General features: G+C 48.9%; 2 protein-coding genes across 3 annotated transcripts in view; one reads left to right on the forward strand and one right to left on the reverse strand.

Annotated features, from left to right (window-relative positions):
- The window catches only part of haus2 (HAUS augmin like complex subunit 2), a 45276-nt gene extending 44619 nt beyond the window's left edge, over positions 1 to 657 (reverse strand). The window contains exon 1 of the mRNA XM_086003822.1: positions 479 to 657. The gene's annotated coding sequence lies outside the window, so the exon portion shown is untranslated. The remainder of the gene's footprint in view (positions 1 to 478) is intronic.
- On the forward strand, positions 7 to 25758 carry lrrc57 (leucine rich repeat containing 57). 2 transcript variants are annotated; one of them, XM_086003819.1, is made up of 6 exons: positions 7 to 224; positions 6833 to 6994; positions 8213 to 8348; positions 9265 to 9533; positions 23975 to 24160; positions 25045 to 25758. In XM_086003819.1, exons 2-6 carry the CDS (start codon positions 6911 to 6913, stop codon positions 25084 to 25086), a joined length of 717 nt encoding a protein of 238 aa, XP_085859945.1. In that variant the 5' UTR covers positions 7 to 224; positions 6833 to 6910; the 3' UTR covers positions 25087 to 25758. The 2 variants fall into 2 exon arrangements, with proteins under 2 accessions (XP_085859945.1, XP_085859946.1); XM_086003820.1 differs by having other exon boundaries at positions 6849 to 6994.
- Positions 25759 to 26975: the final 1217 nt, after the last annotated feature.

Here is a 26975-nt window from a genome sequence, read left to right on the forward strand (position 1 = left end):
CGGTGCAAACAGCGCGGTGGTGGGAGGTTACCGACCGACGCTGAATGCCCCTCCCCAGCCGCTGTTTTGGGAGCTTTTGGGCGGTGCGCTCGGCCTGACCGGTGGTGCCCGGGGAATGTTTGGCAGGCGGCTTCCGGATTATAGAGTTAACCCGGCCTCGCCCTGCAGGCCGGAGGGGGCTGCCCGCCACTGAAGGGCCGAGCAACAGCAGGCCGCGGAGACAGGTACCGACTGGGGGATTGGGGGTCTGAGGAGAAACTGGGAATGAGATTGATGGGAATCAATCACCTCCCTTCAATATTCGAGCTTTCTTCTAATCAGCAGACCGTAGAAATCTGACGAAGGGTCACCGACCTGAAATGTTAACTCTCTCTCCCTCTCCACAGATAGTGCCTGACCTGCTGAGTGGTTCCAGCATTTTCTGTTTTTATCACTATAAAATCAAAGGTTGTCATCCCCCTAAATGCCGCCACTTAACTTATTTCATCTTCCCTCCCGACTCCTTTCAGCCCCGGTAGTCTTCTGCGCTGTACAGCTCCACCCTTTCCATGGGTTCCTCAAAGCAAATCACAGCCTTGTCCGCACCGGACACTGAAAAATACGCAAAGATCAATTCATAAAATCATAGAATGATGTAGCACACAAGGAGGCCATTCGGCCCATCGTGCCTGTGCTTGTTCTTTGGTAGAGCTGTTCAATTAGTCCCATTCCCCTGCTCTTTCCCCATAGCCCTGCAATATTTTCCACTTCAGTGGTTTATCCAATTTCCTTTTGAAAGTTTACTATTGAATCTGCTTCCACCACCCTTTCAGGCAGTGCGTTCCAGATCATAACAAACAAAAGGTTGCTTCTGATTCTTTTGCCAATAACCTTAAATCTATGTTCTTGGGTTACTGACCCTTCTGCCACTGAAAATAGTTTCTCCTTATTTACTCTTATCAAAACAGTTCATGATTTTGAACACCTCTATCAAATCTCTTAATCTTCTCTGCTCTGAAGTGATCAACCCCAGCTTCTCCAGTCTATCCACATAACTGAAGTCCCTCAGGACTGGTACCAATCTAGTGAATGTCTTTTGCATCCTCTCCGAAGCCTTGATATCCTTCATAAAGTGTGGTGCCCAGAATTTAACATAATACCACAGCTGAGGCCTAACCAGTGTTTTATAAAGGTTTTAGCATAACTTCCTTGCTTTTGTACTCCATGCCTCTATTAATAAAGCCAAGGATCTCATATGCCTTTTAACAGCCTTCTCAACTTGTCCTGCCATCTTCAAGATTTGTGTACATACACCCCAGGTGTCCCTGTTCCTGCACCCCTTTTAAAATTCTCTAGTGATGACAGATGCAAAGTACTCATTTAGTACCTCTGCCTCCACAAGAATATCTCCTTTTTGGTCCCTAATCAGCCCCATGTGTTCTTTGACTACCCTTTTACTATTTATATGTTCATAAAAGACTTTTGAGTTCCCTTTTATGTTAGCTGCTAATTTTTAAAAATTAATTCCTGGGATGTGAGCGTTGCTGGCAAGGCCAGCATTTATTGCCCATTCCTGATTGCCCTTGAGCAGGTGGTGGTGAATTGCCTTCTTGAACCACTGCAGTCCGTGTGGTGAAGGTACTCCCACAGTGCTGTTAGGGAGGGAGTTCCAGGATTTTGACCCAGCGACGATGAAGGAATAGCGATATCTTTCCAAGTCAGGATGGTGTGTGACTTGGAGGGAAGCTTCCAGGTGGTGGTGTTCCCATGTGCCTGCTGCCCTTGTCCTTCTAGGTGATAGAGATCATGGGTTTGGGAGGTGCTGTTGAAGAAGCCTTGGCGAGTTGCTGCAGTGCATCTTGTAGATGGTACACTGCAGCCACGGTACGCCGCCGGTGGTGGAGGGAGTGAATGTTTGAGGTGGTGGATGGGGTGCCAATTAAGTGGGCTGCATTGTCCTGGATGGTGTTGAGTTTCTTGAGTGTTGTTGGAACTGCACCCATCCAGGCAAGTGGAGAGTATTCCATCACACTCCTTACTTGTGCCTTGTAGATGGTGGAAAGGCTTTGGGGAGTCAGGAGGTGAGACACTTGCCGCAGAATTCCCAGCCTCTGACCTGCTCTTGTTGCCACAGTATCTATGTGATTGGTCCAGTTAAGTTTCTGGTCAATGATGACTCCCAGGATGTTGATGGTGGGGGATTTGGTGATGGTAATGCCGTTGAATGTCAAGGGGAGGTGGCTAGACACTCTTGTTGGAGATTGTCATTGCCTGCCACTTGTGTGGTACGAATGTTACTTGCCACTTATCAGCCCAAGCCTGAATGTTGTCCAGGTCTTGCTGCACGCGGGCACGGACTGCTTCATTATCTGAGGAGTTGCGAATGGAACTGAATCTATTCTCATACACTCTTTTTTCCCATCTTCCCTTTTTTAGATCTCCTCTGTACTTTCTCTATTCTGCTTGGTTCTCTACTGTATTATGAACCTTACATTTGTCATAAACCTCCTTTTTCTGTCTCATTTTAATCTCTATATCTTTAGTCATCTTTAGTAGGTGCTCTAGCTTTGGCTGCCCTTCCTTGCCCCTCGTGGGAATGTGTCTAATCTGTACCCAAACCATCTCTTCTTTGAAGGCCTCCCATTGTTCAAATACTGTTTTGCCTACCAATTTTTGATTCCAATCCACCTGGGCCAGATCCCATTTCAACTCACTGAAGTTAGCCCTCCTCCAGTTAAGTGTTCCTTCCTTTAACTATTCTTAATGTGATGATATTATGATCACTGTTCCCCAAATGCTCCCCCACTGAAACATGCTCCACTTGCCCCACTTCATTTTCCAGAACGAGATCCAGCACTGCTTTCTTCCTCATTGGACTGGAAACACACTGTTTAAGAAAATTCTGTTGTACACATTTCAGGAATTCCTCACCCTCCTTGCCCTTTACACTGTTACTATCCCAGTCTATATATCAGGAGTATTGAAGTCCCCCATTATCACTATTGCATAGTTCTTGCATCTTTCTGTAATATGCCTGAAAATTTGCTCCTCTATCTCCTTCTCACTATTTGGTGGCCTATAGTATACACCCAGTAGTGTAATAGCTCCTCTATTGTTCCTTAATTCTCAAAAATTGAATCTTTTCCTTCCCTATCTTTCCTGAATACCTTGTAGCCAGGAATATTCCATTTCCAATCCTCCCCTTTGAGCCATGTCTCTGCTTTTGCCATTATATCATAAGAACACAATAGGAGCAGGAGTAGGCCATTCACCCTCCAGCCTGCTCCGACATTCAATGAGAACATGGCTGATCTTCCACCTCAACTCCACCTTTCCACACTATCCCCATATCCCTTGATCCCCTTAGTATCCAAAAATATATCGATCTTTGTCTTGAATATACTCAATGACAGCCTCCACAGCCCTCTGGGGGAGAGAATTCCAAAGATTCACAACCCAGAGAATTCCAAAGATTCACAACCCTTTCAGTGAAGAAATTTCTCCTCATCTCAGTCCTAAATGGCCGACCCCTTAGTCTGAGACTGTGACCCCTAGTTCTAGACTCCCCGGCCAGGGGAAACATCCTCCCAGCATCTACTCTGTCAAGAATTTTATATGTTTCAATGAGATCAGCTCTCACTCTTCTAAATTTTAGGGAATATAGGCCTAGTTTACTTGATTGCTCCTCATAGGACAATCCCCCAATCCCAGTAAAGGGCAGAGAGGGGGAAGAATTTCTGAAGTGTGTTCGGGAGAACTTTCTTAATCTGTACGTTTCCGGCCCAACGAGGAAGGAGGCATTGCTGGGCTGGATCTGGTTTTGGGGAATGGGGTGTGTCAAGTGGAGCAAGTGTCAGTAGGGGAACATTTAGGGAACAGTGATTATAGTATCATAAGGTTTAGATTAGCTATGGAAAAGGACAGGGAGCAAATAGAGTAAAAATGCTTAATTGGAGAAAGGCAAATTTCAGTGGGTTGAGAACGGATCTGGCCCGGGTAAACTGGAATCAAAGATTGGCAGGCATAACTGTAATCAAACAATGGGCTGCCTTTAAAGAGGAGATGGTTCAGGTACAGTCGAGGTACATTCCCACGAGGGGGAAGGTAGGGCAACTAAAGCCAGAGCTCCCTGGATGACGAAAGAGATAGAGAGTAAGATGAAGCAGAAAAAGGGGGCGTATGACAGATGTCAGGTTGAGAATACATGTGAGAATTGGGCTGAATATGGAGAGTTCAGAGGGGAAGTGAAAAAGAAAATAAGAGGGGCAAAGAGAGAGTATGAGAATAGATTGGCACTAACATAAAAGGGAATTCAAAAGTCTTCTATAGGCATGTAAATAATAAACTGGTAGTAAGAGGAAGGGTGGGGCCGATTAGGGACCAAAATGGAGGCAGAGGGCATGGCTGAGGTACTAAATGGGTACTTTGCATCATGGGATAAAAATTGATAAAGGTACCAGAAAGGCTGTCTGTACTTAAAGTTAATAAGTCACCAGGACCTGAAGGGATGCACCCTAGGATGCTGAGGGAGGTTAAGGAGGAAATTGGGGAGGTACTGGCCATAATCTTCCAATCCTCCTTAGATACAGGAGTGGTGCCAGAGGACTGGAGAATTGCAAATGTTACACCCTTGTTCAAGAAAGGGTGTAAAGATAAACCCAGCAACTACAGGCCAGTCAGTTTAACCTCGATAGTGGAGAAGCTTTTAGAAACGATAATCAGGGACAAAGTTAACAGTCACTTGGACAAGTGTTTAACTAACTTGATTGAGTTTTTTGATGAGGTAACAGAGGGTTGATGAGGGCAATGCAGTTGATGTGGTGTACATGGACTTCCAAAAGGTGTTTGATAAAGTGCCACATAGGCTTGCCAGCAAAGTTGAAGCCCATGGAATAAAAGGGACAGTGGCAGCATGGATACGGACCAGAGAGTAGTGGTGAACGGTTGTTTTTCAGACTGGAGGAAGGTATACAGTGGTGTTCTCCAGGGGTCGGTATTAGGACCACTGTTTTTCTTGATCTATATTAATGACTTGGACTTGGGTGTACAGGGCACAATTTCAAAACTTGCAAATGACACAAAACCTGGAAGTATAGTGAACAGTGAGGAGGACAGTGATAGACTTCAAGAAGACATAGACAGGCTGGTGAAATGGGCGGACACGTGGCAGATGAAATTTAATGCAGCAAAGTGCGAAGTGATACATTTTGGTAGGAAAAACGAGAAGAGGTAATATAAACTAAAGGGTACAATTCTAAAGGGGGTGCATGAACAGAGAGACCTGGGGGTATATGGACACAAATCATTAAAGGTGGTAGGGCAGGTTGAGAAAGCGGTTAAAAAGCATACGGGATATTGGGCTTCATAAACAGAGGCATAGAGTACAAAAGCAAGGAAGTTATGATGAGCCTTTAAAACCTTGGGTCGGCCTTAACTGGAGTATTGTGTCCAATTCTGGGCACCGCACTTTAGGAAGGATGTGAAGGTCTTAGCGAGGGTGCAGAAAAGATTTACAAGAATGATTCCAGGGATGAGAGACTTCAATTATGTGGATAAACTAGAGATGCTGGGATTGTTCTCCTTCGAGCAGAGAAGGTTGAGAGATTTAATAGAGGTATTCAAAATCATGAGGGGTCTAGACAGAGTAGATAGAGAGAAACTGTTCTCATTGGCGGAAGGGTCAAGAACCAGAGGACACAGATTTAAGGTGATTGGCAGAAGAACCAAAGGCAACGTGAGGAAAAACTTTTTTATGCAGTGAGTGGTTAGGATCTGGAATGCACTGCCTGAAAGGGTGGTGGAGACAGACTCAATCGTGGCTTTCAAAAAGGAATTAGATAAGTACCTGAAGGAAAAAAATTTGGAGGGCTAAAGGGAAAGGGTGGGGGAGTGGGACTAGCTGAAGTGCTCTTGCAGAGAGCCGGCAAGGGCTCGACGGGCCGAATGGCCTCCTTCTGTGCTGTAACCATTCTATGATTCTGTGAATCAGTCTAGGGAACCTTCGTTGCACTCCCTCAAAGGGAAATATATTCTTCCTTAGGTAAGGAGACCAAAACTGTACACCGTACTCCAGGTGTGGTCTCACCAAGGCCCTATATAATTGTTTACTCTTGTACTCCAATCCTTTTGTAATAAAGGCTAACATACCATTTGCTTTCCTAACTGCTTGCTGTACCTGCATGTAAACTATTGTGATTTCTGTACAAGGACACCCAGGTCCCTCTGAACACCAACATTTCCCAGTCCCTCACCATTTAACAAATATTCTGCTCTTTTGTTTTTCCTACCAAAGTATCATAGTCCCATGTAGCGACTTGTGCCTGCAACTCATCAACCTTATTTACCACGCTACGTGCATTTACACACGTGCACTCCAAACCTATCTTAGTCTGCCTCACATTTTCCCCCTGTCTGGTACAGAGAAGGAGCAGGGACACTGGCTCATTTCTTACTCCTTTACCCAGTGGTATTGAAGTCAATCCCAGTGCTGAGTTCAGGTAACTGAGCAACAGCCTGGAGTCAGATCGGGAAACCTCTAGTATGTCTGGTACAGTATCTCAGTGGGGGATGTGTCGGCCCGGCGGATGGTTCGTCGGCCCAGGGGTAGGGACGTGTTGACCCTGGGTGGGTTGGGGAGGGGATGTGGAGCTCTTTGACCCGGGGGAGGGGACACACTTTGACCCGGGGGGACTGTTGATCTGGGCGGGGGGAAGGTGTTGACCCGGGGGGAGGGATTGTGTAACAATCTAAACAAATGCGTCTTGTTGAGATTTACCTGTTGGGATGCGAGTTCCTTATTGTTAACTGCTGCGTTTTATTTTATGATCTGGTGTGACTGCCATGCTTGGAAAAGGACTTATCTTGAGCAGACCTAGATGTGAACGGAGATCGGGGAAATACTTTATTTTTCTTGGATTTATGTGGTTTCGCCATGGGGAACAGTGCCCTGAAAGCTCACCTGGAAACTGCACAGAAGACGGGAGTGTTCCAGCTTACAGGGGAAGGCCTGAATGAGGTGAGAAGCTGCAGCAGTCAGTGTGAGGAATGATGTTTGTAATGCTAAAGCAGAGCTGTCGGAGCCACCAGGCTTTGTGATGTCGCGACAAAGTGGCCGTGGGTCATGCGTGAGCCCAGACAGTGAGCGCCAGCAGGATGTTCAGCTATGGGGGGGCTTCACATTCAACCCTGATCTTGTCCTCTCCTCTCGCCTCCATATTTCACCGCAACAGTCATGGGAGTGTGATTAGGAGCAGGGACCCAGGCCGACTCCTCGCTTCACAAAATGAGAAGTGCTGAGGCTGATTCGAGTGAGACACAATGATCCTGTGCTGTACGTTCTTATCTTTAGTACTGCTCCTGCTGCCCTGGGATATGCAGGCTTATCTACTGCATACTCAGATAGGTGAGCATAACAAGTAACCAGGCATCGGAACAGGAGGAGGCCATTCAGCCCCTCAAGCCTGTTCTGCCATTCAATGAGATCATGGCTGATCTGTATCTTAACTCCATCTACCCGCCTTGGTTCCATAACCTTTAATACTCTTAACCAACAAAAATCTATCTATCTCAGTTTTGAAATTTTCAATTGACCCCCAGCCTCAACAGCTTTTTGGGGGAGAGAGTTCCAGGTTTCCACTATCTTAAACAACTCAATTAGATCACCCCTTAATCTTTTATACTCAAGGGAATACAAGCCTGGTCATTGATGTTTCCAATTCTTGGGAACTGTGAACGTGAAGATGATCATTTCTTGTACATGATGTACTTCACTGATCTGTGGCATGTCAGTGGTCAGAGTGAGATACTTTTCATTTCAGGAACTTTAATTCCCCTCCCATTCCCACTCTGACTCCCTGTGACTCACATTAACACCCCCTCCCATTCCCACTCTGACCTTTCTGTTTTGTTCTCCTGCACTGTTCCAGTGAAGCTGAACACGAGGTTCAGGAGCAGTAACTCGTCAATCTGCTGGGCAAACTGCAGCCATGTGATCTAAACATAGTGCTTAGTTGCTTCAGTCCTTAGCCACCCCTCCATTGTCCTCACAGCAGCGGGTGGTTGTGGTGGGGAGGGTCTGCCAGTGTCTGGCGAGAGGGTAGGCAGGTTGGCAGTTAGTTTGGAGACCTTTGGTTAGTGCGCGGTGCTGGTGGGGGACTCGGTGGGATCACCCTTTCTTCTCCTTCGCGTTTCTTACAAGTTACAGATTTCTGGATTTTTTTTTTCAAATGTTCAGTTTCCCGTGGACCTGCAGAAACTCGCAGCGAGTCTGAGGACAATGGACCTGTCGGGAAACAAGATCGAGACCTTACCTTCTTTCATCGGCCAGTTCGCAGCTTTGAAGAACCTGACTCTCAATAGCAATAGATTGGGTAAGACTCAGTAAACCATCAGCTGCGCACAGCCCAGCCCCACGCAGCACGTGTCTCTGTTGATGCCGTTATATCAGACCCCTCCGCTCCCCTATGGCAATTGGTGCCTCCAGCTCACCAATTTTATTCACAATCCTTTATGCCTTTACAAATATACAACTCAAACCTCCCTCCGTCTGTTTGACAATCTTACTTCTTTTACTCCCTCCTCATTCTGACGTGTTCTTTCTCTCATTTTCCCTGCATTCCCTGTCCCTTCATCTCTCCTTTCTGTCTTCTCGTCTTGTTTATCCTCCTGCTCCACCATGTTAGTTTAACCTGCCCCCACAACACTAGTTAGGATCCTCTCTCAGTAAAGACTCTGGTCCCAGTCTTGTTCAGATGAAGCCTGTCCATCCATCCTGTACAGGTCACTCTTGCCTGAGAACTGGTCCCAATCCCAGGAACCTGAACCCTTCCCTCATACACCATCTCTCCAACTCCTGTACAGACCACTCCTGCCTCAGAACTGGTCCCAATCCCAGGAATCTGAACCCTCCCCTCCTACACCATCTCTCCAACTCCTGTACAGACCACTCCTGCCTCAGAACTGGTCCCAATCCCAGGAATCTGAACCCTCCCCATCTACACCATCTCTCCAACTCCTGTACAGACCACTCCTGCCCGAGAACTGGTCCCAATCCCAGGAATCTGAACCCTCCCCATCTACACCATCTCTCCAACTCCTGTACAGACCACTCCTGCCTCAGAACTGGTCCCAATCCCAGGAATCTGAACCCTTCCCTCCTACACCATCTCTCCAGCCCCAGAATGACCCAGGAATCTGAAGGTAGCTCGGTGCCTCACCAGTTGGCAGTTCTACCCACTGAACGAGTTTGTTATTGTCGGCTTGAGATTGTTTTTCTATCTCTGTCAGCTGTTCTCCCTGAGGATCTGGGCAAGCTGAAGAAACTGGAGACTCTTCACCTCAACAGTAACACACTGAAAAAGCTGCCCTCCAGCTTTGGCCAGCTTGCAGCCCTGAAGACCCTGAGTCTCTCTGGGAATCAGCTGCGGGAGTTCCCACTCCAGCTGTGCCGGCTCCGCCACCTGGACGTGGTGGATCTGTCCAAGAACCGAATCCAGCGCCTGCCGGACGAACTGGAGCAGCTGCAGGCCATCGAACTCAACGTCAACCAGAACCAGGTCAGTCACCGGCCACTGTTGCAACTCAACACAAAAAGGAAATAGTGACAGCGGACGAGCTGTGTGCACTATGAACTGTGAGCATTAGTTGAGCTGCGTGCATTATTAGTGGTGTGAACTGTGTAGAGAGAGAGTCAGCATAGATTTGTAAAGGGTAAGCCATGTCTAACGAACCTAGTTGAATATTTTGAGGAGTTAACTAACGTGGTAGGTAAGGGAGTGTCTATGGATGTTATTTATATGGACTTCCAGAAGGCATTCTACAAGGTTCCACATAAAAAACTAAACAAAAATGAGCCCATGGAATTGGAGGCAATCTATTGGCTTGGATAGGGAATTGGTTAGGAGGTAGGAGACAGGGTGTAGGCAAAATGGGTACATACTCAAATTAGCAGGATGTGACTAGTGGTGTTACCCAAGAGTCTGTACTGGGGCTGCAGTTTTTCTACTATATTTATAAATGACTTGGATGGAGGAATAGAGAGCCATATCTAAGTTTGCTGACAACACTAAGTTAGGTGGCTCAGTGCAGTGTAGAGGGGAGCAGAAAGATGCAAAGTGACATTGATAGACTCAGTGAGTGGGCAGAACTGTGGCAGATGGAGTTCAATGTAGGAAAGTGTGAGGTCATCCACTTTGGACCCAAGAAATAGTGAAAAGTTGGGACCTGTGGAGGAGCAGAGCGATTTAGGGGTCCAAGCACAGAAATCACTAAAAGCTAGTGGACAGGCACAAAAAATCATTAAATAGGCGAATGGAATGTTGGTCTTTATCTTAAGAGGGCCGGAATACAAAGGGGTGTAAAGCTATGTTACAGATGTACAGAGCTTTGGTTAGACCCTGTCTGGAGCACTGTGTTCAGTTCTGGGCCCCGCACCTCAGGAAGGATACATTAACCTTGGAGGGGGTGCAGCACAGATTCACCAGAATAATACCAGGGTAAAAGGGTTAAATTATGAGGCCAGGTTGCATAGACTAGGTTTGTATTCCCTTGAATAAAGAAGATTTAGGGGTGATCTAATTGAGGCGCGGGTTAGGTAGGATTGATTGGGGAATGTCACTCAAAAGGTTGACGGTGGATAGGCAATGGCAAACATTCAAAGACCGCATGGATGAACTACAGAATTTGTTCATCGCAGTTCGGCATAAAAATAAAACAAAAAAGGTGACTCAACCGTGGCTAACAAGGGAAATTAGGGATAGCATAAGATCCAAGGAGAGGACATACAAATTGGCCAGAAAAAGCAGTAAATTTGAGGATTGGGAGCAGTTTAGGATTCAACAAAGGAGGACAAAGGGATTAATTAAGAAAGGGAAACTAGAATATGAGAGTAAGCTTTCAGGGAACATAAAAACTGACTGTAAAAGCTTTTATAGATATGTAAAGAGAAAAAGTTTGGTGAAGTCAAGCGTAGGTCCCTTGCAGTCAGAATCAGGGGAATTTATAATGGGGAACAAAGAAATGGCAGACCAATTAAATACATACTTTGGTTCTGTCTTCACAAAGGAGGACACAAATAACCTCCCAGAGATGTCGGGGAACATAGGGTCTGATGAAAGGGAGGAACTGAAAGAAATCAGTATTTGTAGGGAAATGGTGTTAGGGAAATTGATGGGATTGAAGGCCGATAAATCCCCAGGGCCTGATAATCTACATCCTAGGGAAATTAACGAAGTGGCCCTAGAAATAGTTGATGCTTTGCTGATCATCTTCCAGCATTCCATGGAATCTGGAACGGTACCCATGGATTGGAGGGTAGCTAATGTTACCCCACTATTCAAAAAAGGTGGTAGAGAGAAAACGGGGAATTAAGCCTGACATCGGTAGTGGGGAAAATGCTAGAGTCCATTATAAAAGATGTAATAGCAGAGCACTTGGAAAACAGTGACAGGATCGGACAAAGTCAACATGGATTTACAAAAGGTAAATCGTGCTTGACTAATCTACTGGAATTTTTTGAGGATGTAACTGGTAAAATAGATAAGGGAGAACCAGTGGATGTGGTGTATTTGGACTTTCAGAAGGCTTTTGATAAGGTCCTGCATAAGAGATTAGCGTGTAAAGTTAAGGCACATGGGATTGGGGGCAAGGTATTGACTTAGATAGAGAACTGGTTGGCAGACAGAAAGCAAAGAGTTGGAATAAACGGGTCTTTTTCCGAGTGGCTAGCAGTGACTAGTGGGGTACCACAGGGATCGGACCTTGGGCCCCAGCTATTCACAATATATATTAATGATCTAGACAAGGGAACTAGATGTAATATCTCCAAATTTGCAGACGACACAAAGCTGGGTGGGCGTGTGTGCCGTGAGGAGGATGCCGAGAAACTCCAGTATGATTTGGACAGGTTGGGTGATTGGGCAGAAGCATGGCAGATGCAGTATAACATGGATAAATGTGAGGTTATCCACTTTGGTGCCAAAACAGGAAGGCAGATTACTATCTGAATGGCAAGAGATTGGGAGAAGGGGAAGTGCGACGAGACCTGGGTGTCCTTGTGCACCAGTCGCTGAAAGTAAGCATGCAGGTGCAGCAGGCAGTTAAGAAGGCAAATGGCATGTTGGCCTTCGTAGCGAGAGGGTTTGAGTACAGGAACAAGGATGTCTTGCTGCAGTTGTACAGGGCCTTGGTGAGACCACATCTTGAGTATTGTGTTCAGTTTTGGTCACCTTATCTGAAGAAGGATGTTCTTGCCATGGAAGGAGTGCAGTGAAGATTCACCAGGCTGATACCTGGGATGGCAGGAATGACGTATGAGGAGAGATAGGGTCGATTGGGCTTGTACTCGCTGGAGTTTAGAAGAATGAGAGGGGATCTCATTGAAACTTATAAAATTCTAACAGGACTAGACAGACTAGATGCAGGAAGAATGTTCCCGATGGCAGGGGAGTCCAGAACCAGAGGTCACAGTCTAAGGATAAGGGGTAGGCCATTTAGGACAGAAATGAGGAGGAATTTCTTCACCCAGAGAGTGGTGAACCTGTGGAATTCTCTACCACAGAAGGCAGTAGAGGCCAATACATTAAATATATTCAAGAAGGAGTTGGATATGTTTCTTAAGGCTAAAGGGATCAAGGGGTATGGGGAGAAAGCAGGGACAGGGTACTGAAATTGGATGATCAGCCATGATCGCATTGAATGGCGGAGCAGGCTTGAGGGGCCGAATGGCCTACTCCTGCTCCTATCTTCTATGTTTCTATGATGAGGCGTTTAAGATGATTAAAGGATTTGATAGGTAGATAGAGAGAAACTATTTCCTCTGGTGGGGGAGTCCAGAACAAGGGGGCATAACCTTAAAATTAGAGCTAGGCTGTTCAGGGGTGATGTCAGGAAGCAATTCTTCACACAAAGGGTAGTGGAAATCTGGAAAACTCTCCCGCTAAAAGCTGTTGAGGCTGGGGTGTCAGTTGAAATTTTCAAAACTGAGATTGATCGATTTTTGTTGGGTAAGGGTTATGGAACCGAGGCGGATAGATGGAGTTAAGATACTGATCACCAATGATCGAATTGAATGGCGGAACAGGCTCGAGGGGCTGACTGGCCTACTCCTGTTCTTAATGGCCCAGAAATTCGGGGGTACTCACCCGTAGGCCCGATGGAAGTGCCGGTTTCGTGCATGCACTGCGCATGCGCGGGAAACCGGCACTTCCGTTCCCCTGAAAGAAGGGGTTCAGAGGTCGAACGCGTGCGCATCGAACTTACGTTTTGTTTGCAGGTCTTCCCGGGAGGGTAAGTCTGCAGAAGTTACACATTTAAAAAGCAGGTGTAAGGCCTGCTTTTAAAAGTATTTTTTCCACAGGTTTATTATTTTTAAATACTTTTAAAAAAGGTAAGTTTATTTATAGCCCCATTTAAATTATTGTTTAAAATAGTTATTTCATGTAATTTATAGTTTACTAGCTGAAGTGCCCGGCGGTGCCGAGGCTTTTTCGAGGGCATGTTGTTGTTGGAAGAGAGAGAGAGCGACTGGGGGGGAAGAGAGAGAGCGACTGGGGGGAAGAGAGAGAGCGACTGGGGGGGAAGAGAGAGAGCGACTGGGGGGAAGAGAGAGAGCGACTGGGGGGAAGAGAGAGAGCGACTGGGGGGAAGAGAGAGCGAGACTGGGGGGAAGAGAGAGAGCGACTGGGGGGAAGAGAGAGAGCGACTGGGGGGAAGAGAGAGAGCGACTGGGGGGAAGAGAGAGAGCGACTGGGGGGAAGAGAGAGAGCGACTGGGGGGGAAGAGAGAGAGCGACAGGGGGGAGAGGGGGAAGGGGGGAGGGGGGAGGGGAGGTGGGAGGGGGAAGGGGAGGGGGGAGGGGGCAAGAGGGGGGGAAGGGGAGGGGGGAGGAGGGGGAAGGGGAAGAGGGGGAGGGGAGGGTGGGAGGGGGAGGGGGCAAGAGGGGGGGAAGGGGAGGAGGGGGGAGGAGGGGGAAGGGGAGGGGGGAGGAGGGGGAAGGGGAAGAGGGGAGGGGGAAGGGGAGGGGGGAAAAGGGGGGGAAGGGGAGGAGGGAAGGGGGTGGGGGAGGGCGAGGGGAGGGGGGGGAGGGGAGGGGGAGAGTCCCTGAGCCCCCTGATCCCCGCCCCCCCATCACCCGAGCCCCGCCCCCCCCGAACTCCCGAGCCCCCCCCCCCCCGATCTCCCGAGCCCCGCCCCCCCCGATCTCCCAAGCCCCCACTCCCCCGGATCTCCGGAGCTCTCCCCCCCCCCCCCCCCCCTCTCTCCCGAGGCTCGCCCCCCCGATCTCCCGTCACCACACCCACCCCCCCCCCCCCCCCCCCCCCCCCCCAACCAAGCACCGAACTCCGGAGGCCCGATCTCCCGAGCACCGCCCCCCCCGCCCTCCCGAGCTGGCTTCAAGTCCGCCGATTGCGGCTGAGAGAGACGGCCGGTGGGCCCGGTTGCCGGGGTAACCCTTTCCGCTCTCCAAGCCCCGCCCGAGATCCGCACTCCCGAGAGCCCCGCCCCCCCCCGCCCGAGCCGAGCGGGGAACAGAGAGAGACGCCGCGTCTCAGCTGCTCCTGCTGCGTGCGCACCCTGACCCTCGTGGCTGACGCCGTTGCCCCGGGTAACTTGACACCGGGGGGGGTGGCGGTGGTGAGGAGCTTTGCAGCAGCCGTGGGAGAATTACCTAGCTCGGGCCTGGCTGGGCAAGAAAGGCCCAGGCTTTGAGGCCTAACAAAAACGGGGAAAGGTAGGAAAAAGAATCTTCAGGTTAGACAAAATATTTACAAATGAATGAAGTTTTTTTTAAAACAATGTAATAAAAGCAATTTTATTTTGCTGGAAATGTATATTTGAAAAGAAAGACGCAGAAAGCAGGAAAAAGAATGGAAGCAAGATGGCGGCTACTCACCTCGGTTCAGAACGATAAGGCCGACCGTCAGGTCACCAAAGCGTAGGATTGGTCAATCGTCCCGTCACTTGACCGTAGGAGGGCCCGGCTGCACGCGCCAGGAACCTGGCGTACGATTGGTCGACCTCGGGGTCACTCTGTCGCTAATGAGCGGATAATGAGATGCTAATGAGCGGAATTTTGAAGGTTTTTCGGATACCGCGGGCGCAATTTTTGTCCGGCCGAAACGTAAATACGCTTACCATCGTTTTGGAACGGTGAGCTTTCTTTCGACGTAATGCACGCGTAGGTGCGCTCTGTAACTTTCGAGTGCATAGCCGGACAGACGCACACGTGAGGATGGGGGATTTTAACTATCATATTAATTGGACAAATCAAATTCGGCAGGGCTGCCTTGAGGATGAGTTCATTGAGTGTATTAGGGATGGGTTTCTTGAGCAGTATGTAACTGAACCGACCAGGGGGCAAGCAACCTTAGATCTGGTCCTGTGTAACGAGACGGGATTAATTAAAAATGTCCTGGTAAAGGATCCTCTTGGAATGAGTGACCATAACATGGTTGAATTCCATATTCAATTAGAGGGTGAGAAGGTTGGATCTCAAACAAGCGTGCTAAGCTTGAATAAAGGAGACTATGAAGGTATGAGAGCGGAATTGAGTAGAGTGGATTGGGAAAATAGATTAAAGGGTAAGACGATACATGATCAGTGGTGTACATTTAAGGAGTTATTTTACAACTTCCAAAAAAAATATATTCCACTGAGAAGAAAAGGGTGTAAAAGAAAAGACAGCCATCCGTGGCTAAGTAAAGAAATTAAGGATAGTATTCGACTAAAAACAAGGGCATATAAGGTAGCCAAATCTAGTGGGAGGATAGAGGATTGGGAAAACTTTAAAAGACAGCATAAAATAACAAAAAGACTGATTAAGAAAGGGAAGATAGATTATGAAAGTAAATTAGCAAAAATATAAAAACAGATAGTAAGAGTTTTTATAGTTATATAAAAAGAAAAAGGGTGGCTAAAGTAAATGTTGGTCCCGTAGAGGATGAGACTGGGAAATTAATGGTGGGAAATATGGAGATGGCAAAAACACTGAATGAATATTTTACATCAGTCTTTACAGTAGAGGACACTAAGAATATCCCAACACTGGACAAACAGGGGGCTAATGGGGGGGAGGAGCTAAACACGATCAAAATCATTAAGGAAGTGGTACTCGGTAAAATAATGGGACTCAAGGCGGATAAATCACCTGGACCTGATGGCTTACATCCTAGGGTCTTGAGGGAAGTGGCGGTAGGGATTGTGGATGCATTGGTAATAATTTTCCAAAACTCCCTGGACTCGACAAAGGTCCCGGCAGACTGGAAAACTGCAAATGTAACACCCTTATTTAAAAAGGGCAGTAGACAGAAGGCTGGAAACTATAGACCGGTTAGCCTAACATCTGTGGTAGGTAAAATTTTGGAGTCCATTATTAAGGAGACAGTAACAGGACATTTGGATAATCATAATTTAATAGGACAAAGTCAACATGGTTTTATGAAGGGGAAGTCATGTTTGACAAATTTGCTGGAGTTCTTTGAGGAAGTAACGTATAGGGTGGATAAAGGGGAACCAGTGGACATAGCGTATTTAGACTTCCAAAAGGCATTTGACAAGGTGCCACACAAAAGATTATTGTTTAACATAAAAAATCACGGGATTGGGGGTAATATTCTGCATGGATAGAGGATTGGCTATCTAACAGAAGGCAGAGAGTTGGGATAAATGGTTCATTCTCAGACTGGCAATCAGTAACTAGTGGTGTTCCGCAGGGGTCAGTGCTGGGTCCCCAACTCTTTACAATCTATATTAACGATTTGGAGGAGGGGACCGAGTGTAACATATCAAAGTTTGCAGATGATACTAAGATGGGAGGGAAAGTAGTGAGTGAGGAGGACATAAAAAACCTGCAAGGGGGCATAGACAGGCTAAGTAAGTGGGCAGAGATTTGGCAGATGGAATACATACTGGAAAGTGTGAGGTTATGCACTTTGGCAGGAAAAATCGTTAGAGCAGCACGGTGGCATAGTGGTTAGCACTGTTGCCTCACAGCACCAGGGACCCGGGTTCGAATCCGGCCTCGGGCGACTGTCTGTGTGGAGTTTGCACATTCTCCCCGTGTTTGCGTGGGTTTCCTCCAGGTGCTCCGTTTCCTCCCACAGTCCAAAGATGTGCGGGTTAGGTTGATTGGCTATGATAAATTGACACTTAGTGTTAGGGGGATTAAATATGTGGGGTTACGGGATAGGGTGGATATGTGTTGGTGTAGGGGTTACGGGGATCGGGTGGGATATGTGTCGGTGCAGGCTCGATGGGCCGAAATGGCCTCTATCTGCACTGTGGGGTTTCTGTGAAGTTCTGTGAAGCAAGTTATTATCTTAATGGCAAGAAACTGGAAAGTACTGAAGTACAAAGGGATCTGGGGGTCCTGGTGCACGAAACTCAAAAGGTTAGTATGCAGGTGCAGCAAGTGATTAAGAAGGCCAATGGAATGTTGGCTTTCATTGCTAGGGGGATAGAATATAAAAATAGGGAGGTATTGCTTCAGTTGTACAAGGTATTGGTGAGACCGCACCTGGAATACTGCGTACAGTTTTGGTGTCCATACTTAAGAAAGGACATACTTGCTCTCGAGTCAGTACAAAGAAGGTTCACTCGGTTAATCCCGGGGATGAGGGGATGGACATATGAGGAGAGGTTGAGTAGATTGGGACTCTACTCATTGGAGTTCAGAAGAATGAGAGGCGATCTTATTGAAACATATAAGATTGCGAAAGGGTTGGATCGGGTGGATGCGGGGAAGATGTTCCCGATGATGGGTGAAACTAGAACTAGGGGGCATAGTCTTAGAATAAGGGGCTGCTCTTTCAAAACTGAGATGAGGAGGAACTACTTCACTCAGAGGGTGGTAGGTCCATGGAATATGCTGCCCCAAAAAGCTGTAGAAGCTACATCATTACATAAATTTAAAACAGAAATAGACAGTTTCCTAGAAGTAAAGGGAATTAAAGGTTACGGGGAGCGGGCAGGAATTTGGACATGAGTCTAGGTTCGGATCGGTCATGGCCCTGTGGGTAGCGGAGCGGGCCCAGGGGCCGTGTAGCCTGATCCTGCTCCTATTTCGTGTGTCTAATTCTGTTAGATTCAGGAGATGGTTCTGTGATAGTGGATTGGCGGTTAGGATCAGATCAGCCATGATCTTATTGAATGGCGGAGCAGGCTCGAGGGGCCGATTGGCCTACTCCTGCTCCTATTTCTTATGTTCTTATGACAGACAGAAGGATAGACAGACAGACAGAACGATTCCTTTATTTATATATATAGACTAGCTGAAGTGCCTGGTGGTGCCGAGGCTTTTTCGAGGGCATGTTGTTGTTGGAAGAGAGAGAGAGAGCGACTGGGGGGAAGAGAGAGAGCGACTGGGGGGAAGAGAGAGAGCGACTGGGGGGAAGAGAGAGAGCGACTGGGGGGAAGAGAGAGAGCGACTGGGGGGAAGAGAGAGAGCGACTGGGGGGAAGAGAGAGAGCGACTGGGGGGAAGAGAGAGAGCGACTGGGGGGAAGAGAGAGAGCGACTGGGGGGAAGAGAGAGAGCGACTGGGGGGAAGAGAGAGAGCGACTGGGGGGAAGAGAGAGAGCGACTGGGGGGGAAGAGAGAGAGCGACTGGGGGGAAGAGAGAGAGCGACTGGGGGGAAGAGAGAGAGCGACGGGGGGAAGAGAGAGAGCGACTGGGGGGGAAGAGAGAGAGCGACTGGGGGGGAAGAGAGAGAGCGACGGGGGGGAAGAGAGAGAGCGACGGGGGGGAAGAGAGAGAGCGACTGGGGGGGAAGAGAGAGAGCGACTGGGGGGAAGAGAGAGAGCGACTGGGGGGAAGAGAGAGAGCGACGGGGGGAAGAGAGAGAGAGAGCGACTGGGGGAAGAGAGAGAGCGACTGGGGGGAAGAGAGAGAGCGACTGGGGGAAGAGAGAGAGCGACTGGGGGGAAGAGCGAGAGCGACTGGGGGGAAGAGCGAGAGGCGACTGGGGGGAAGAGCGAGAGCGACTGGGGGGAAGAGCGAGAGCGACTGGGGGGAAGAGCGAGAGCGACTGGGGGGAAGAGAGCTAGCGACTGGGGGGAAGAGAGAGGGCGGGGAGGGGGAGGGCAGGGAGGGGAGGGGGAGGGAGGGCGGGGGGGAGGGAGGGAGGGCAGGGGGGCGAGGAGGGGGGAGGGAGTGGGGAGAGAAGGGGGAGCGGGGGTGAGAAGGGGAGAGAAGGGGGGGAGGGAGAGAAGGGGGGGGGGAGGGAGAGAGAGAGACAAAGGGAAGGAAAGAGAGAGGGCGAGTGGCCCGCGGCCGCAAATGGAGCCAAGCCCCGAGAACAGGCGTGAGCCGGCTTGAGGCTGAGAGACGGCCACGCCGGTTGCCGGGGTAACCCTTCCCCCCCTTCCGAGCCCCCGTCCTCCCGAGCACCGGCCGCGCCGCCCCGCACTCCCGAGAGCCCCGGCCGCCCCGCACTCCCGAGAGCCCCGCTCTCCGAGCCCCAGCCGCCCCGCCCCGTACTCCCGAGAGCCCCGCTCTCCGAGCCCCGCCCGCCCCGCACTCCCGAGAGCCCCGCTCTCCGAGCCTCAGCCGCCCCGCCCCGCCCCGCACTCCCGAGAGTCCCGCTCTCCGAGCCCCGTAGTGCACAGTATGAGGGGCGTGCACTATTGTGCACAGTATGAGGGGCGTGCACTATTGTGCACAGTATGAGGGGCGTGCACTATTGTGCACAGTATGAGGGGCGTGCACTATTGTGCACAGTATGAGGGGCGTGCACTATTGTGCACAGTATGAGGGGCGTGCACTATTGTGCACAGTATGAGGGGCGTGCACTATTGTGCACAGTATGAGGGGCGTGCACTATTGTGCACAGTATGAGGGGCGTGCACTATTGTGCACAGTATGAGGGGCGTGCACTATTGTGCACAGTATGAGGGGGCGTGCACTATTGTGCACAGTATGAGGGGCGTGCACTATTGTGCACAGTATGAGGGGCGTGCACTATTGTGCACAGTATGAGGGGCGTGCACTATTGTGCACAGTATGAGGGGCGTGCACTATTGTGCACAGTATGAGAGGGCGTGCACTATTGTGCACAGTATGAGGAGGCGTGCACTATTGTGCACAGTATGAGGGGCGTGCACTATTGTGCACAGTATGAGGGCGTGCACTATTGTGCACAGTATGAGGGGCGTGCACTATTGTGCACAGTATGAGGTGGCGTGCACTATTGTGCACAGTATGAGGGGCGTGCACTATTGTGCACAGTATGAGGGGCGTGCACTATTGTGCACAGTATGAGGGGCGTGCACTATTGTGCACAGTATGAGGGGCGTGCACTATTGTGCACAGTATGAGGGGCTGTGCACTATTGTGCACAGTATGAGGGGCGTGCACTATTGTGCACAGTATGAGGGGCGTGCACTATTGTGCACAGTATGAGGGGCGTGCACTATTGTGCACAGTATGAGGGGCGTGCACTATTGTGCACAGTATGAGGGGCGTGCACTATTGTGCACAGTATGAGGGGCGTGCACTATTGTGCACAGTATGAGGGGCGTGCACTATTGTGCACAGTATGAGGGGCGTGCACTATTGTGCACAGTATGAGGGGCGTGCACTATTGTGCACAGTATGAGGGGCGTGCACTATTGTGCACAGTATGAGGGGCGTGCACTATTGTGCACAGTATGAGGGGCGTGCACTATTGTGCACAGTATGAGGGGCGTGCACTATTGTGCACAGTATGAGGGGCGTGCACTATTGTGCACAGTATGAGGGGCGTGCACTATTGTGCACAGTATGAGGGGCGTGCACTATTGTGCACAGTATGAGGGGCGTGCACTATTGTGCACAGTATGAGGGGCGTGCACTATTGTGCACAGTATGAGGGGCGTGCACTATTGTGCACAGTATGAGGGGCGTGCACTTAGTTGTACACAGTATGAAGGGCGTGCACTATTTGTGCACAGCATGAGAGGCGTGCATTATTAGTTGTGCGCGGCATGAGAGGTGTGTATTAGTTGTGCACGGCATGAGGTGCGTGCACTATTAGTTGTGCACGGCATGAGGGTCGTGCACTATTAGTTGTGCACGGCATGAGGAGTGTGCACTATTAGTTGTGCACAGTATGAGGGTTGTGCACAGTATGAGGGGCGTGCACTATTAGTTGTGCACAGCATGAGAGGCGTGCATTATTAGTTGTGCACAGCATAAGGGGCGTGCACTATTAGTTGTGCACAGCATGAGAGGCGTGCACTATTGGTTGTGCACAGTATTAGAGGCGTGCGCTATTGTGCACAGTATGAGAGGTGTGTATTAGTTGTGCAGTGTGAGGGGTGTGCACTATTAGTTGTGCGCAGCATGAGGGGTGTGCATTATTAGTTGTGCGCAGCATGAGGGGTGTGCACTATTAGTTGTGCACAGTATGAGGAGCGTGCACTATTAGTTGTGTACAGTATGAGGGGTGTGCATTATTAGTTGTGCACAGTATGAGTGTGCACAATATGAGAGTTGTGCACAGTATGAGGAGTGTGCCTTATTGTGCACTGTATGAGTGTGCATTATTCGTTGTGCGCGGTATGAGGGGCGTGCACTATTAGTTGTGCACAGCATGAGGAGTGTGCACTATTAGTTGTGCACAGCATGAGGAGTGTGCATTATTAGTTGTGCACAGCATGAGGAGTGTGCACTATTAGTTGTGCACTGTATGAGGGGCATACACTATTAGTTGTGCACAGTATGAAGGGTGTGCTCTTAGTTGTGCACAGTATGAGAGGTGTGCACTATTGTGCACAGTATGAGGGGTGTGCATTATTAGTTGTGCACAGTATGAGTGTGCACAATATGAGGGTTGTGCACAGTATGAGGAGTGTGCCTTATTAGTTGTGCACCGTATGAGTGTGCATTATTCGCTGTGCGCGGTATGAGGGGCGTGCACTATTAGTTGTGCACAGCACGAGGAGTGTGCATTATTAGTTGTGCACAGCATGAGGAGTGTGCACTATTGTGCACTGTATGAGGGGCATACACTATTAGTTGTGCACAGTATGAAGGGTGTGCTCTTAGTTGTGCACAGTATGAGAGGTGTGCACTATTAGTTGTGCACAGTATGAGGGGTGTGCATTATTAGTTGTGCACAGTATGAGTGTGCATTATTAGTTGTGCACAGTATGAGGAGTGTGCATTATTAGTTGTGTGCAGCATGAGGGGCGTGCACTATTAAGTTGTGTGCAGCATGAGGGGCGTGCATTATTAGTTGTGCACAGTATGAGGGGCGTGCATTATTTGTGCACAGTATGAGGGTCGTGCACTATTGTGCACAGTATGAGGAGTGTGCATTGTGCACAGTATGAGAGGCGTGCACTATTAGTTGTGCACAGTATGAGGAGCATGCACTATTAGTGCACACTCATGCTGTGCACAACTAATGTACACTCATGCTGTACACAACTATTCAGCACGAGGGGCATGCACTATTAGTTGTGCAGAGTATAAGGGTCGTGCATTATTCGTTTTGCACAGTATGAGGTGTGCATTATTGTATACAGTATGAGAGGTGTGCATTATTAGTTGTATACAGTATGAGGAGTGTGCATTATTAGTTGTGTACAGTGAGGGGTGTGCATTATTAGTTGTGCACCGTATGAGGGTCATGCACTATTAGTTGTGCACAGCATGAGGAGCGTGCACTATTAGTTGTGCACAGCGTGAGGAGTGTGCATTATTAGTTGTGCACAGTATGAGGAGCATGCATTATTAGTTGTGCACAGCATGAGTGTGCATTAGTTGTGCACAGCATGAGCATGCATTATTAGTTGTGCACAGCATGAGGGGTGTGCATTATTAGTTGTGCACAGTATAAGGGTCATGCACTATTGTGCACAGCATGAGGGGCGTGCACTATTAGTTGTGCACAGTATGAGAGGTGTGCATTATTAGTTGTGCATCGTATGAGGAGTGTGCATTATTGTGCACAGTATGAGAGGCGTGCACTATTGTGCACAGTATGAGGAGTGTGCATTTTTAGTTGTGCACAGTATGGGGTGTGCACTATTAGTTGTGCACAATGAGGAGCGTGCACTATTAGTTGTGCACAGTATGAGGGGTGTTCACTTAGGTGCACTATTAGTTGTGCACAGTATGAGGGGTGTTCACTTAGGTGTGCACAGCATGAGGGGTGTGCACGATTAGTTGTGCACAGCATGAGGAGCATGCACTATTAGTTGTGCACAGTATGAGTGTGCATTATTAGTTGTGCACAATGTGAGGAGCGTGCATTATTAGTTGTGCACAGTATGAGGGGCGTGCACTATTAGTTGTGCACAGTATGAGTGTGCTTTATTAGTTGTGCACAGCATGAGCGTGCACTATTAGTTGTGCACAGCATGAGGAGTGTGCACTATTAGTTGTGCACAGCATGAGGAGTGTGCATTATTAGTTGTGTGCAGCATGAGGGGTGTGCATTATTAGTTGTGCACAGCATGAGGAGTGTGCATTATTAGTTGTGCACAGTATGAGGGTCATGAACTATTAGTTGTGCACAGCATGAGGAGTGTGCATTATTAGTTGTGCACGGTCTGAGGGGCGTGCATTATTAGTTGTGCAGTCTGAGGGGCGTGCATTATTAGTTGTGCAGTCTGAGGGGCGTGCATTATTAGTTGTGCACAGTATGAGGAGTGTGCATTATTAGTTGTGCACAGCATGAGCGTGCTCTATTAGTTGTGCACAGCATGAGGAGCGTGCATTTAGTTGTGCACAGTGAGGAGCGTGCATTATTAGTTGTGCACAGCATGAGGGGTGTGCATTAGTTGTGCACAGTATGAGGAGTGTGCATTATTAGTTGTGCACAGTATGAGGAGCGTGCATTAGTTGTGCACAGTATGAGGGGCGTGCATTATTATTTGTGCACAGTATGGGGGCGTGCATTATTAGTTGTGCACAGCATGAGAGGTGTGCACCATAGGCTGCTAGTTTTGTAATGATTTAGGTTTGCAATCTGAAGATTTGGTTTGAGATTTAAGTGACCATTTTGTACTTTCAGATCTCTCAGATTTCATTGCGCATCTCCCACTGTCCACGGCTGAAGGTTTTGCGGCTAGAAGAGAACTGTTTAGAAATCTCCATGATCCCGGTCGGCATCCTGGCCAACTCCCAGATCTCCCTGCTGGCTGTCGAGGGAAATCTTTTTGAAATAAGGAATCTGCGAGACCTGCAGGGATATGATAAGGTTGGTCACAAAACGTGAAGGGCACGGATCGGTAGTGCTGGCGGTATAGTCAACACCTGAAGCAGAAAGGGCAGGTTCACATATGTGGTGTAATGTGCCAGTTCTGACGAAGGGTCCCGTGTGAAACTCTTGCAACGTTCCTGGTGCCTGCAGCAGGCTGTGGGGATTTGGCGATTTACCGATCGGAGCTGAGACCAGGTTTTCACACCTGCTGTACTTTCAGCACCTTCAGGTTTTCATTCAGGTACTCTAGAATGTGCCAGCACAGAAACAGGCCATTCGGTCTGCACCAGTGTTTAGCTCTGTGAGCCATCCAGTCCCACCCCACTGTCCTGGCCTCTCCCCTTACCCTTTAATATCTCACCCGGCCTAAACTCACCCCCTTACCCTTTAATATCCCAGCCAGTGTAATGCCACTGACTCCTCATACCTTTTAATATCCCAGCCAGTCTGAACCCACTCTCCTAAATTGACTGTAGCAGGGATGTGAGGTGAAGGGGGGGGGGGGGGAGGAAGCAGTGAGCATTGATCCAGAGTTGTTTTGTTGATGTAAGATCTCTCGATGTAACTGAGCCCAGAGAGTATTTCAGTTCACCTCTGCACTGCGAGCCTGATGCCGCTCTGACTCCAGTGCACGATCCAGAGTGGGGAAGGTTGACCGTGTGAAAGTAGAATTTGCAGAGCTTGTGGGCAGGGCTGCGATTACTGGGGTTAGTTTCCACCTGATTGGGGTTATTGTGGGGCGGCCCGAGTATACAGGCACGGTTCAGAGTGAGTGTGGGGGTGATCTCGAGTGGGACAGTCCTGAGTGAGTGTGGGGGTGATTGAGACAGTCCTGCGTGTCAGTTGGTCTGTACTCTGAATTGTTTTTTTCTTCCCCTCAGTACATGGAACGCTTCACAGCAACAAAGAAGAAATTCACTTGATTAGAAAGAAACCCGGGGCCGAGGTCCCTCCCTCAGCTATGGGACGATGGCCCAGCTTATCTGGGCAGCTGGTTAAACGGTAGTAGTGACTTGTGATAGTCCGTACAGCGGAGGTGACTCCAACCCGTTTTGAAGGAGACTGTGGAAGGAGCGGTGTGATGCGATGCTGAAGGCCCCAGCCCTGCCTGTATTCCAGTTACTGGGATTAGCAAAGCTGATATGCTGCCTGTTATCTCTAAAATGCATTGTACTCTATAGTGTCTTTAAGCTGCTGTGAACATGGGGGCATACAGCCCTGCTCACTCCTTGTAGAATCTCCTACAGTTGCACCTTTCTTTAGCACGTTGCACATGGCTTCTTGATTGGTGGAGTCTGTTCTGGGCAGGGGTGATGAGCTGGGGTTAACTTAGGGCAGCCTGTTCCCAGGGCTGGGAGATGGCTCCGGTAACCCGACCATTCTTTCTGATATCCCCTACTTCATAACTGTTGGGAGCAGCTCAGCCACAGCTTGAAGCTGCTGCATGAGACCAATGCTGGTTCCAGTGCTGCCAAGGCTCCGCATTCTAGGTTAGACTGTGCAGCCACAGCCCCTCGTCTAACTTCTTGCTGGTGAGTTCTGGGTCTATTTCAAACAGTAGTGTGTATATAAAATAAAACACTTTGCACATGAAATGCTTCCTGGTTAATCCTGTACCTTTTTTTTCTCTCCGATTTGATGTGGGTGTGTAGCAGCAGGGAGCTCTGGGGCAAACTGGTGTAAAGAAGGGGCAGCGTGAGGGCAAAGGTTTCCTCTGGCCTGTCCCCCAGCTTTCACCAGGCACTGGCCACCGCTCACAGCCAGAGCAGGAAGGTCAGCCTGATCAATCACCACTCGCTGAGGCAAGGGAGCCGCAAGGCAGAATCTAGGACCTCTACTAACACGTCAAAGGGTGGGGAAAGGGGCAAAGAGGAACCTAGAAACAAGCCGCACTACAGTTACTGAAACGCAACAGCAAGAATCGGCCAGTGCGAGGGGAAGACATCGGGCCCCTACAACATAATTGCACTGAACGGAGGGAAATAATTTGATCCTTTGAGAAAGCACTGTGTATTTGCACCAGAGAAAACACCAATAACATTACCTACCCCCCCCCCCCCCCGGACAGTGAGGAGCCAGGGTGGCAAGTTGACTTGGGTATTACTGCAGGTATAGTCTGGGAGAGGCAGCAATATCAGTCTAAAGTTGTAGAGATTCACAAAAACCTAGGAATGGTTGAATGAAGCAGCTAGCTACTAATTGTGGGGTGTGTGTGAGAAGGGGTGGGGGGTGTGTGAGAGAAGGGGACGAGTGCCGAGTCTCCCTCCAGCACCAGGTATTAAATATTTAGATGTGTTTTAAAATAAATCAAATGTTCTCATATCCTGATCCAGGACAACACCAGGTTTTATCTCCGTCACAATGACGACTTTTGGAGGATTTATTTCTTTATTTTAGAAAAAGAAATGAGACGTTTTAAGGCGGAGAGAGCCCGGTAGCAGTTAGTAATCACATTATTTCTATTAAACATTATTATTTTCCAATAAGCTCAATGCAATTGGAGAGAAGTAGAGAAATGATTAAATGTGCAATACATATTACAGCAAGCCCCAAGTGCTGGAGTCTGTGCAGCCCCAACCACTGCTCATCTTCACTCATGTTCTGTACACGAGTTGCTGACAGTAAGTGACGACATGAAGCTATGGGAGGCATTTGAGCAGGTGCTGGATCAAGACCAGGCATATGTGTAGAGAACCCTGCCCAAGGGGAGTGCCAGCTTTACCCAACCACCACACACACACACACACTGCCTGCCTCTCCAATTCCACCACCACCCCCCCCCCCCCCCCCAAAAACCCCCAAGATTATTTTA

The sequence above is a fragment of the Somniosus microcephalus genome, chromosome 12 (assembly GCF_052327205.1).
Source record: "Somniosus microcephalus isolate GS21.2 chromosome 12, FLI_Smic_1.0, whole genome shotgun sequence".
In the NCBI taxonomy this organism is placed as follows: Eukaryota; Metazoa; Chordata; class Chondrichthyes; order Squaliformes; family Somniosidae; genus Somniosus; species Somniosus microcephalus.